Source organism: Apteryx mantelli, chromosome 1 (assembly GCF_036417845.1).
Source record: "Apteryx mantelli isolate bAptMan1 chromosome 1, bAptMan1.hap1, whole genome shotgun sequence".
In the NCBI taxonomy this organism is placed as follows: domain Eukaryota; kingdom Metazoa; phylum Chordata; class Aves; order Apterygiformes; family Apterygidae; genus Apteryx; species Apteryx mantelli.
The window spans coordinates 147,268,782-147,282,598 of NC_089978.1; the positions used below are offsets into that span (position 1 = coordinate 147,268,782).

At 39.5% G+C, this 13,817-nt stretch overlaps 1 protein-coding gene across 6 annotated transcripts in view; it reads right to left on the bottom strand.

The window, feature by feature from the left end:
* ST8SIA1 (ST8 alpha-N-acetyl-neuraminide alpha-2,8-sialyltransferase 1) overlaps positions 1-13,817 on the bottom strand; it is a 207,877-nt gene that overhangs the window by 86,315 nt on the left and 107,745 nt on the right. For 3 of the 6 annotated variants that reach the window (XR_010885783.1, XR_010885781.1, XR_010885782.1), the window contains exon 5: positions 1,560-3,082. Coding sequence is in view for 2 of the 6 variants with exons in the window: in XM_013947145.2 (XP_013802599.2) it covers positions 2,596-3,082 (487 nt within the window). In the remaining 4 variants the exon portion in view is untranslated. Of the gene's footprint in view, positions 1-855; positions 3,083-13,817 lie in introns of those variants that run through there. The other 3 variants (XM_067306056.1, XR_010885786.1, XM_013947145.2) reach the window with 3 other exon arrangements.

Sequence of the window (13,817 nt, forward strand, 5' to 3'; positions counted from 1 at the left end):
AAGGACTCAGAAAGACCACAGGCTACAGGTTCAGTCTGCTTCAGTCATACAGAGATGGGGAATATAACATTTCCGGATCCCCAGGGCACTGGTTGAAAATAAACAAGCCAGGCATTATGAAATACTGTATCGACTTTTCCTATGAAAAATACTTGTTTTCTCTTGTTCTTCTAACCAGGTTATTTTCCCAGAACACGGGAGAAAGGATTTCCAAATACCAAAAAGAGCCAGTAAAGGGGCATTTTTCCCTACTCTCCTCATTCCCACCACCCCCAAGGAAATGCTGGTATCCTCTGAAATGCCATTTTAACACATCATATTTTGAGTGTTGTTCTCATAAATAATGTCTTCTTTAAAGCATTAAAAAGTGCACAACTTGGCATGTACAATGAAAACCATGCAGTCATCTGTTGTTCTCCAAGAAAGGCAGCTCAGTAAAAACTTGCCGTAACAAGCAGTAAAGAAAATACTTCAGTTTCAGATCCTCCCTCACTGAGTACCCACATTGTAAATACAACAAACATAACCCAAGTGAAAGAATTATCTGATGAAGCAATATTCCATCAGTGTGTTGACTGCACTTTTTAAATAAATACGGATAAAGATAAAATGGGTTACAGAAGCACATTCAGATTTTATCAGACCAATCTCTAAAACACCATTTAATCCAAATCTCCGCTTTACAGTTTAGAACTGCACTATAATCCCATGGAACAATGCCCACTTTGTGTTTGGAAAATTAATTTCTAGAAAGAAGATTTTATTCTGAAATGCAGGTTTAAAAAGCAAAAATGCTTTCTTTTTTCCCCCCAGTGTCCTACAATGATAGCTGAATTATTCATATTTAAAGAAGAGTCAAGGTTTCTGGTTTTTTTAATGATATCTATATAATTTGTAGCTGGCATTCTACAAAGAGAGAGGTTGTCAACATATGATAGGATACATCCCCCAGAATACTAGCACTTCGGAGCTAAAACAGGTAGCACAGGAAATCGTTGTGGAAACCTGATAACAGTTTTGTTGTTTCAACAGCTTGACTAGAATTTCAGCTACTAATGATGGAGGTATGAAGAAGAGAACACTAATCTGGATTTAAAAGTTAATGGTGATAACATCTTGCAGCAGAAATTGCACTGTAGACTGAACTAGTATTCTCTTCTTGTCCTACAGTGCTAAAACAGACAAACAAAAAGATTTCTCATTTACATGGCAATAGGATCATCTGCTCTCCAAGTAATAACCAAAAATAAAACAGTCCTTTAGGCACTGCACTGACTAGAGCAGCCTAAGTGAAATGTATACACTTACATAATTCACTGACTGCAAGGAGAATTACTGCATTACATAAGCGCTTACCATTTTCTTTTTTTCTTCTTTTCTTGCTGGCTATGTAATTTTTGAGTGCTCCCAAAGGCTGTTTTATTTTTCAGACTATCTTTGACCAGAGACAATCTTGCAAGAAAAGTACAAGTCTTTAAGGCCAACATTACAATCCAAACAGAAGAACAGCTAGTCACACAAAGAGAAAGAATTTTCAACTCACTTTAAATGACACTTACATTCATTTCTGCAGTTTTTCTGCTATAAGCAAATGAAGAACCTCCTTCTGCATTCCACTGAACATCTCATATCCCCTTGATAGTCAACGTGCATCTGGAGTCCAAATGAATACAGAATTAATCCCAAAGGCTGGATAGCAAAATAGGTCAGGAGCAACCCCTACTACAAAAGTCAGTGCGGAAATCTTCTAACAGACCAACTTAAACCAGGGTGCATTTAATGTTTTTTTCTTTTTCTTTTTTGTAGCACAATAAAAGTTTTATTTTCAGCATGGTTTCCCTTAACCAGCTCTTGCCCATGATACAGAATTAGCATAACTACACGTGCAATGACCTAAATTACCCTGATAAATTCTACAACAGGCAGGTCTGTCCCTGCTCAGTAGCAGGGCATTCCTAAGACATTTTTCTACCAGATTCTCAGCACCCTTAATTCTCCCAAGAGTCTTTGGAGGAGCTGATGATACTCAGCTCCTGTGGCTTTCAAGCTTTTCCTGCCTTCCGTTCACCAAAAAAAGAAAAAGAAAAGAAAAAGAAGAAAAGGAGAGAAAAAGGAAACCACACACACACTCCTGCATACGCACGCACACACATGTACATAGAGGAAAAAAAAAAAGGGTAAGAAAGTTGTATGAGGTGCCAATCTGGAATGAAATGGATTTTTGAACAGACAGTCATATTTGGCACTGTCAGCAAAAGCTCATGGGTGGCCCTGTTTCTCTCTGAGTCTTAATGCCCTTTTACATGGGTCATTTAAAAACATCACCCAGAAAGTTCAGCTGTGTTGCTTTCGACATTATTTTCATAATACTGCTGAATGGACTCCATGGGGAGATTCTTTTCCCCTCACCCCAGTTTCATAAAACATTATACATTAAGGACATTTTCCATTTGGCCTTCAAGTAGCATTTTTATGGTCCATGCAAATCCATAATTATTCTTCCCTTTAAAAAGGATCAACAGAAAACAGAGCCCTCTTTCTGGAGGGCATGAAAATTAAAAACTATTGGATCTCCCAAACCAACCCCTACAATCCTTAGGCAGCAGACTGGATTAAAGGGTCCTCACATTGTTCTAGCTGCATTCTCAGGACACCGCTTTTATGAAGAAACCAGAGCTGCAGAAATTCCTCCGGCATGGCATGGAATCCAGAATCGGGCAAGACATTGTCATAGTAGTGATGGCTAATAAACTTCCCGTGCAGGTCCACTGAGAAAGGCCAGAAGCCATAAATTGTTACTTCTTCACACAGGCCAAGGGCAGCACTGACTAGGAAAAGTCCCGTGGAAAGCCGTTTGGCATGGATACCTTTGCTCTTCCAGAACTTGCCAATGTCACGCAGGAAATTGGGGTTGGCAAAAAGCACCGTCTGCTTGGCACCGAAGTCCTCCAGGGTATAATAGACACGTAGGGAGGGTCCTGTCCCTGTCTTCATCGAGAAGGCTGGCATATAGATATAGCTGTGATTATACACTTTAACGCTGTCCACAAATGCCTTTCTAGACCAAAGCAGATTCTGGAACCTGTAAAACAACAAAGAAAAGCATGTTGCTCACATATAGGTTTTTCCACTCATGTCAGAATCCACCTAAAATCTGCTTTTCCTACACATACTTAAAATTAAGTGCAGGCTTCTCCCTAGCCCAGAGAAAGTCCAGACAAACTTCTCACTGTCTAACACTGCCTTTCTTCTAAAAACATAAACTCAAAGAGACTGTTGAAAACTATCTGGTACCCAGTTAAATCCAAAAACCAAAATGTTTCTGATTTCATCTTGTCAAAAAAACCCAAAGGAATACTGACAATTTTCCTGGAAATCAATAATTTTCAGTGACGCTTTTTCTCCAAAATCCAACTTATTTTGGGGGGCACAGAAGTCTTTAAAAGCCACTTTGAAAGTCCACATTGTTCTTGTTTTTTAATGGTATACTAAAAAAGGACCCAAGCTACATTCTGAAGAAGCAATACTAAGAAATATTTAGATATGAATGCTGGTTTTATAAAACTTCCAAAACATTTGTTTTTATTATGCCTTTATAGTGACTTACATCTGTGTTAGGTTATGCGACCATAGCAGTTGATTCTTATTCTGGAAGTGAGAGAAATCTCAAAGAACGTATTTCTTACAAACTAGTAAAACAGAAAGTTAATGAATTGTTTAAGATAAGTGGTACCACAAAAATTTAGTGACACGCACTAATGATACTCAGCTGATGTTTAACATGGTACAAGTTGCATGTTGAATAGGTTTAAGATTTGTTGATATTTGCAGTGTGTAAGTTAAAGCAGAGACCATTTGGCAGCTATGAAGAGGGCAATAAATAGGTACAGATTATTTCTCTACTATGATAGTCTTCTCATCTCTAGACATAAAAGTTGCATCAGGTTAAATTTGTTGCATCATTGTTAAATTGCTAATAGCCATTTACTAATGTCTATTTTATCCCTGACTTTAGACCTATATATTACTTCGAAAATAGTATTTTATCAAGAACATAACCTTTCCATGTCATACACTCCTGGATATGACAAGATGAATGAGATATTTGGCAGGAAATTCTAGATGATTTACACAGTCCTTATATTTATTACATTGCATTAGATCCAACTGATATAGAGGTCAGTCACACGTAAAATCCAACACCTAAACCACAAACCTATTAAGTAACAGGAGTCACCTGCTTGTCCTAGGGTTATGGACTGAATTGGAGGATGCTTTTGCATGAGAAAATCACCATGATTTGCTTTTGAGAGTCTGCTATCTTTTTAGAGTCCAAGCAACCTTCACAGCACCTATACACTTCAGCATGCAGGCAAAGTCCATGACTTCAAAGGCCACTGTATTTCTGCATAGTCTTCACATTCACTCCTTTCCTACCAACTGGGTCACTCTTCCATACATGATTCCTAACATTTTCTCAGTTTGCAAATGTCTGTCTTGTCTTTGTTGCTCCAACCTCTCTCTCAGTTTCTTGCAGCTAAGGCACATGTATGTGTCATGACTGATTTCATAGTCATACAGCAGAGGAGTCAGAATGAGCAAGTTGAGACAGTAGCACTGGATTTTTTTTCCTTTCTCTGCCACAGGCAGAGAGATAGGTAAGAGAATATCTTTTTCAAAGGGATATGAAGAGATCAATTTTGTGCATAAACTTCTCGGAAACAACAGCAAGAATCACATGCACAGCAAGATACACAGATTTGAACATGATGCAATATGACCTGAAAAAGCACTGGATAAAATTTCAGGTGAAACAACTGCCAACAAAAAATACAGCTACAGCAACATCCAAAAGTCTCATGAACATGTGTAAGCTTCACTGAAGCCTTTGCTCCGGCAGAAAACTCAAAATATTCCAAGCAAGTTGAAAGATTTTGTTGACATTTTCAGAACACAGTCTTCGGTCTTTTGATTTGCTACAAGTTTCTTTCAAAATTTCCTTCAAGTCTTTTTAGAAAACATACACCAAAAAGACACTCAAAGAAAACTCATAGGAATGGTGAAATAAACCATTCTGTTCTGACTGGAACCAATTTGAATTCCCTGTAAATTGAAATTTGGTTTTAGGTATTTTGTTTCAAACTGACTTGAAATGAAAGCAAAGTGCATGTTTCTTTTTGGGTTAGGAGTTCTCCAACTGCTAACAGACTTTCAGTCCACAGGATTAGACTACAGATATTATGAAGCAAAAACCCTAAAATGAGCCAAATCTGGATCTTCTAACTGTTTTGCTCTACAGACCTGCTCCTACTACACCGTGCTATTTGCTAATAGCAAGCAGACAAAGCCACTGACATCCAAACAAGAAATCAATTCAATCTGAATATGCAAAATACAACAATAAATATCATTTCATAACTTATTAAATTTGGCATTTTTCTCTCTAGAAATAGCCAAGATACAGTTGTATGTAGCAGGTCAGCCAAGAGCAAAGTGCCCTGGCAGAATTTCATTGTCTAGCGGTACCTTTTTGTACAAGCCCTCTCACTTCATTACTATTAGACCTTCAACTAAGTGTTCCCCAAACGGTTCTTTACGGTTTTCTCTTCCTAAAGATTCCTGAAGGAGGACCACCTGCTGATCCTATATCTGATCATCAGGTATAGGAATTGGGACTCTTTATCTCGTACTATCAAAATTGTTCCATTTTGATTAGAACACAGTCACTAAGGGAGGCAAAAATCTCTCGCTTAATACTTGCAATATTCACCTGGGAAATAAGAGTCTCAGTATCCAAACCCTGTTCTAAAGACTGTCTAATTGTTTATCAAGCTAGAGGAAGATCAGCAGCAGATTTTCAGAGCATCTCTCTCCCCATAACTTCGGGTATCCACTGGGAGATGTGCGTTCAAACTTCCTTTCACAGAAAGGGGAACCTGAACACACAGCTCCCACTGCCTTGACAGGATGGGAGTCCTTATACGTTGGATGAGGGGAAGACAGAGGCAGCTCCTCCTCTGACAGTGCAGGCAGCCAGTTTCATCATGTTCTTTCCCATTTACAGCTAATTAACAAATTTCAATTCATATGGCAAATAGATGTGTTTATTCTAAAACCGCGTTTTTCAGCAAATTTACTATTCACAGAAAAACATTACATGGTTCTAGGATGAATACATTAAAAATGCTCAGATGTGGTCACAGAGGGACAGGGACTGTCTCTGCATATTCATGTGCTATTGTTACCACATCACATTTACATTTCATTTAGATTAATCCCCCCAAATGCCTTAGAAGTATGAAGAAGCACATGGCACTGCTATGATAATGCTGCATAGGAAGGACTTCACGCAGAAGGGATAGCATTTGTCATGTTATTGCAAATTGTCCTTCAGAAATATCACTTCCTGGAAACCAGTGCCTTATTCAAATGATCTGGATCACGGTGTCATTAGGCATCATGCCCAGTTCAACAGATGGGCATTATACAGGTGGCCAGGAGCCCGTGTAGAAGCATAAAATATGCTGATTACGGCTGGTCTGATGGCCTGAAACAGCCAAAAGGCTGCTGCCCATCCTGTGTTCCTCATGAGGGGAGATATTAGAAGCAAATGAAATTTTCTGTTCCCCGTTTGTAAAAACAGGAACCCTGGACAGCTTTCTGACATTTCACAGGCTGGCTAGAGGCTGAGAAACCTGGGGACAAACACTACCCAACAGCAAGTTTCTAGAAGTCATAATTGAAGCTTAAGTGTATCTCCCAATCCAGAAGGGAGTCCTGCAGGCAAAATCATTCCAGTTGTAGCTTTGGGAGGGATAATCCTTCCCAGAAGACTGTGAGGACACTACTCCATGCCTGACAGAAAGACCAGAAGATCTTTTCCTCAGCAGCTGATCAGCTCAGTAGCCCATGCATGAGTGTGAGGATATTGTTTCTTCCTGCTTGTCCTAGCATAAATGCTACTACCTTGGTACAGTCTGTGGGTCCAGATAGGCACCAAAACCTTCCCTCTTGCCAATCCTTGTATGGCTTTCTTTGAATAAGGAGCAGCTGGTACCTAGTTAGTGCTTGCCCCGACCTTACCTGTCTAGCTTTGAACTTTCTGGCACTCTCAACAGCACAACAGCTGTGTGGTTCCTCCCTACTCATGGAGCTTCAAAAGAAACCCATCAAATTATCCAGCCCCTCATGCAAGAGTGTGCCTCAGACCAGATTCTCTGTGCACCCCGTTCTGAGCAAGAAACAGCCAAACTGCATTCAGAATCATCCTTGGACCTTCTGCAGTCAAGCTTACACAAACAAGTTCATATGGTGGGTTCCCAGCATTTAGACAAAACTGGAGCTGGAATCTCCCAAGCCCTGAGCAGCTCCTGAAAAATTACAAGTGGTGCTAAGTAATTTGCAGTAAAGTCTCCCAGCACCCAGAGAGCAGCCCAGAGAGGCTACGAAGACTCAGAACGCCAGCAAAAGCAAATCAGCTTGTTCAGTCTGGGCATTTTGCTTCTGCTACCCTCACTAATGGACAGTGAGTGAATAATGCCATCAGCAACGTGTTTTTCCTGTCAGGTCCCATATGACAGATCAACCTAAAAAACACAGTCTTCAATGGGCATATGTAGGCATAACTGCACAGATATCAGAGAAATAAAATCCTTTATACCAGCTGTAGAGTTCTCTCAAATGCCATACTCCTCTACTTTCTCAGAGAGAATTATGCATCCAAGAGAAAACTGCTAGAGACAGTACATTGTCATGACAGTACAATCAAAGCCATAAGAGCATGAAATGTTTTGGGTTTTGTCTTTAATCTGTCTTTAATGTTCTTATTGATGTTCTCTAGCAGATTTTTGGGACAGAACTGCTCTCTGGTACTTAAGGATGACTTCCAGTAACCGCAAAGAACTTACTGGAGTGATATTGAGCTAACCCACTTGCAGCTAATAATGGCAGCATTTTCTTGCATCTCAGTTTCTCTTTGATCTCCCTAGAGAGTCACTATCTCATGCTTATGATGATATCCCAGTCACTTGCTGTGTTGGCATCTGCAAAGTCACAAGTTCAGCATTCTGGATTAATTGCAAGATGACTTACTGCAAAAAGAAAGATTGAATAATGAGGATAACAGCTCAGATGCCAAAGAAATAGTGTATTATTTCAAAATTAAGACAAGTACAGCTCAGGGGAATAAAGTACAAGGCATATAAAGACTTATGTATTTGTCTGTACAGCAAGGATAACTTTACAAAAATCATCTAGATAATTTAATGTCAGCATTAGTCAAGAATGATTTAGCAATTTGCTGCGGCTGTTGGAATAGGCTTACAGCTGGAGTCAGAACTGGTTGGCCTGCAACCACACATCTGAAACGTCATTGCTGTGACAGGAGTTTTACTGCACTGATTCCTCAGACCTGTGCCTTCAGCTAGCAATACCATTCTTAATCATTCATATGGCACATTTCTTGATTATGTGCCCCTTTGGGGCTTCTTTATCCACTGCTACTAAAATACAGACTGTGTCTGAATTAACAGTGTGCTAGCTTCCATGCACTTGTTTCTCCAAATAGGCACTTGTGGCATGCATTAGGTGCAAGGTAGACTATTCTACTTGTCTACAGAAGGAGCCAGAAATGAGCACTTAATATACTATAAATTCACACCCTTTCTTGTTTTATCCCAACTTCCAAGTTATAAACAAGTCATTGTTTACTTAGCCTGAGGAAACTTATCTTACTTAAGATTCAGTTATAATCTCATTAGAGTCAATGGCAAAACCAACTCTGATTTCACTGTGAGTATGCTCAGAGCCTCGTGCAAAAAATACTCATGCAATATGCTTCAGAGTAATTCGAAATGGTATGAAGTAACATGATCTATCACAAAGACAACTCAGAGAGATCATTAAAATTACAGATGCCAAGCATTCTTCATCAATGCAGGAGTCTTTTATTGCTGTCGCAGGCCCCTAGCGCTTTGTCTAATCTCACTTGAAACCATTTCAGCACAAGTAATTCTCCCATGTACTGCGAGAACTCATAGCACTGATGGGGTGACACAATCCTCATCTTTTCCTTCCCTTTGCTCTTCTCCCTCCCCCCTGACCTGATTGCCCTTTATGGATCCAAAGAAAACAAATCTTCCATTCAGCCTCCCAGGGGATGTGCTCATTCTTCAGAGTACGGCCATCTCCAGGGCAATCTTTAGCTCTCTGCTTCTGCACAACTGCCAGCCTGCTGAGACCCCACACTGCCTCCTCTTTCTCTTGTTGACAAGGGCTTCCAGGCTCAAACAACTTGTGCTTTCCTCCAGTTTCTGGTCCCAAAGATTAAAGACAAATAAATTAGCTTGATTCTCCTTCTATACACCTTGTCAATGGCCCTTTCCAGGTCAAGGATTCTGTTCACTCCCACGACCAGCTCCAAAGACCCAAAAGCAAAGAAGCACTCTCTTTCCACAGGGACTGCAGACTACAACATCTTTCTCAGCCTCTCTCTCTCTTAATTACATGCTGTCCTTAACAAATGACCTTCAGAATAATTTAATGCACTTAGGAAGTCCAGTTAAACATTGGAGAGGTAAACTCTAAACCCCATGAAAAAACAGGCTCCCCTTATGACTGAATTCAGTATTAATTAGTTTTTTTTAACCTCCATCCATTACTGCTCTTATGCTGTCACACTGGGAATGCTATATATAGTGCCAAGGGAAAGCTGACTCTCCACTTTTCAATGGAACATAGAGCTATCCTATACACAGTAGTGATCTGAAAGCAATGGTACATTAAAATCAGTGTTCACTGGTATTTTGGGACCGTGCCTGTTCCCTACTCTGCCAACTCAAATTAGAATGTGTTTTTAATAGCTACTATTTCCAAAAGCAGCAGAGCTAAACATCAATTCTGTTATCTGACAGCTTGAATCTCAGCTTTCACAAGATGAGCTGTTCATCTTAGTTTGACTCTTTGAAGACTGTGGCTGCTAAAGTCACAGAAGTGGAAATAATATAAAAGCATAGGCAGAACAGCATGGTTGCAAACTACTTGTGTTGTCAAAATGCCTAGTATTTTTAAACCTTCTTAATACTGCCATAGCACTTGCAGCACAAAGTCTGGAGAATGGTAAGACAGACAACCAGTGAAATTAGCTAGAAAAAAGTCACAGAACTAAGTTCTATATCTTTATCATTTAATTTCACTGGACTGTATGCCAAGGTACTTACTGGGCCTGTGTGAAGAAACCTAATCAGATCATATATTTTCTCCAGTTTTAATGGGAAACAGAACTGCAACAAAAACTCAAATTCTATACTAAAGTCATTTCTGTTATCCCTCCCTTAAGTTATACAGAAATAAATTTGGCCTGTTCACTTTTGTTTCAGCTTTATATGATTCCAAAAAGATCTTAGGATTACCCAGTAAAAATACTGAAAATATAAACTTCATCAGATTACTTTTGATTAACACACATGTTCTCTGAGACTGTTTACTGTGTCTTTGGGACAGCAACCAAACAGGAAAAGACTGTCATGGACTTTTAAAAGACACTGCCATTTTCGCCTTTGAAGTCATCCCCTCCCAGGGAAATAACAGTGCAGCATTTCCTGCACTTCTAGGTCTTCCACCCACATATTGTCCAGATGCAGCACTGATAAATTGTGAGGTCTCAGGAGATCACTGCCTGCAATAGCATTGCAGCAAACTCAAAGCTAATAAAATTATGCTTTCCTGTCTGTTCATGCCGACCTTAAAACTTCAAATGCTTTGCAACCTAAATATAAAATGTATCAAATGTTTAGAACCATGAAAGACCTATTCATAGCTAAGAACACTTTCTGGCTGGTATACTTAACAGTAAACTAAGCCTTTTTCAATTTCACTTTAGTATCATGACCTCCCTAGTATATCAATAATTTGCAAATGTCAGTGAAGGTGACATTCAGCTATACCCTCTCTTCAACCTCTTAGAGCTCTTTCCAAAGAGAATTGAACGGGGAGAGAAAAACAGCAATGTTTGAACTGAAGGTGTTTTCTTTTTAAAGATGCTATGTGCTACTAAGTGTGTAAACTGAAAAGGAACTATGTAAAACAGTAGAACCTTTGGCAGGCATTATCACATAAAGTGCAAGCAGGACAGGCTGCCTTTTTTCAAGTGAGCACCTAAGAAATGTTTTGTTGTTGTTGTGTTTTTTTTTTTTAATACAGTATATGGACCACTGGTGGTCTCTGAGGTCATGGCACATGGCCTGCACCTGGATTGTAGATCCATATTAAACAATGTAAACAACTAAAAGCTTGATAATAAAAACAGTTGTTCAGAGCCCACAGGAACACGGGGTGAATCTACAAAATTTAAAACATGGTAAAATAAATTCACATGACACTAAAATGTGCAAGAGGAGATCATTGTATTTTCTATATTAGCAGCTCCCTCTGGGCAACATCACCCTGTTTTGGCATCTGTAGGACAATAAGCATAACTAGTAGCCACCTAAATATATGCAGAAGAGGCGATAAACTGCCCTGGGCCTGCTAGGTCAGTGGTGCCCAGATATAAAGCTAAAAAGATGGAAAAAGAGAAGCAAACTTTGGCAGTTCGATGGACAAGGAAGTCCTTTCCAGTCAGTCCGTAGCATAAGAGTCCATGCCATCATTCAGATCACTGAAAATGAGTCAGGAGAATTCAAATCAGTCCGAGGAGTTGCAGCTATATCTTGTCTTTGGCTACAGACCACTGAAGTTTTGACAAGTTTTCAAAACGCCCCTTCTGTTGAAAAAGTCTTAACACTCCTCTAATACCAATTTACAGCAATATTTCTCAGGTCTTCTGCTGCTATTTAACTATGCTTCCTCTAGAAATGTTGGTGGATGCTTTCTCAAGGCTTTCAACAGACAGTGTTTGAGATGGGTTGAGTAGCTGTACACTGAATCTTCAGAAGAGCCTACCACCCATTTGTGCAACTCATTCATGGGCACCTAGGGAAGAGTAAGAACTCTAGGCAAGTATATTTGAACTCTCTCCACATAGAAATATTTGCAGCTGAGAGGATTTCCCAAGCCTGGTATACTTTGTCTATTAGTAACCCCAGTTAATTGTACTTCCACATATTTGTCTAACCTCTTAACCTCTGCATCCGTCTAACCAGTTATTTCACCATGACACTCCAGGACCTTCCCTCTTATGTCATGACCGCCTTGATTTCTTTCCCTTTGTCAAAAGCCTTTTGGAAATTCAAATAGACTTTATCAACTGGATATAGACCATCCTTGCCCATGTGCTTGTTGATCTGTTCAAAGAACTCCAAAAGGTTTAAAAGGAAAAATTTCCCTTGGAGTCAACCATGTTGAATCTTCACACATATTTATCCAAGTGTTCACTGTATATTACATATATAATATACTGTACTATATATAGTCTCTACCAATTTGGCCAGTACGGACATCAGGCTTAAAGGCCTAATATATCCTTGAACCATTTTGAAACATTGGTGCCTTATTTGACATCCTCCAGAGTTCAAGTACAAAAGCAGTTTTAAGTGAGGAGACACACTTCATAACCTAAATTTCAGAACTGGGTGAACACCATCCATCCTGCTGATATGTTCATGTCCAGCCTGTCTGTTTGTACCCTAAACTCTCTAATAGTTACTTCATTTTCAGCCTGCTAAGTTCCCCATTCACACAGGGAATCTCCTCAGTTTCCTCCATAGTGTACAGAGTTGAAAATAATTCATACAGCTTCTCTGCAACGGCTATGTCTTCTCCGAGCATGTTTAAGGTGGCTGGAAATAAATGCTATTTGTTAGAATTCAAGTATATTCCTCAAAGGCAGTCAGTGAATCTTTACAGCCCTCTATGCACTGGCTGAACAAAATGGAACAAAACACTCAGCTCACCATTTCTCTTAGTTTCCAAATGCCAGAGAAGGGTCAGTGTTACTAGATCATATGCAAGCATTTTTTTAAAATGTGGTTGGTGTCCTTCCTGTGTCATACATTTAAAAGTGTTATGCCTCTCATTTTTAATAACACATTGTAACACAAAGGTTGTCCCACTGTCTCATATTCTTAAATACCAGCCAAGAAAATCTTTCTGTCTTTTCTTCGCTAACTCAAGGAACAGTCAATGAACAGCCAGAACAGGATGGAGCTTGACTTCAGAGAACCCCATTGCCAGGATGTTCACCTGGGCAATACAATCTCAGATTTCAGCAACGAGCTAGGAAGGCATTCAGTTAAAGCTAACTTTACTTGACATAAAGTATTCATTAAATCAGAAGAGAAGACAAAAAGAGAGCGACCATCTAAACTGGTGGGGGGGTCACCCACCTTTCAGACTCTGCCTGTTTAGTTATACAAATTCAAACTATTAATAGATGACACTGATAGCACCAGCCCAGACTACCCCTTTGGTTATGACTGCCTCCTACTAGATGAGAAACAGAGGTTTACATCTTCTCAGAGACAAAAGGAAGCTAACTTGGACCTACCACAACTTCAATAACTGAGCTGATCACTCACCTCTCACATAAAATATGGCCTCTATTTTGGCAGTTTTCTGAACCAAGCTCAATGTTGTTCAGCTGAAACAATCTGATTTTGTAAATGGCTTGGGGACAACTTAAACTATATTATCTGGAAGTTATAGTCAGCAAAAACATCCATCTAGCCCTAGCTTCATTTATTTTTATTTGACTTAGATCTTTGCACCATTCACTTCATGAAGGTACTAAAGCACTGTTGCAACAGGAGTTAGACTGAAGTGACCCACTGATATCACATGGGTTAGGTAGGAGATGGTAAGTGCTGTCCTGACAAGTGCTT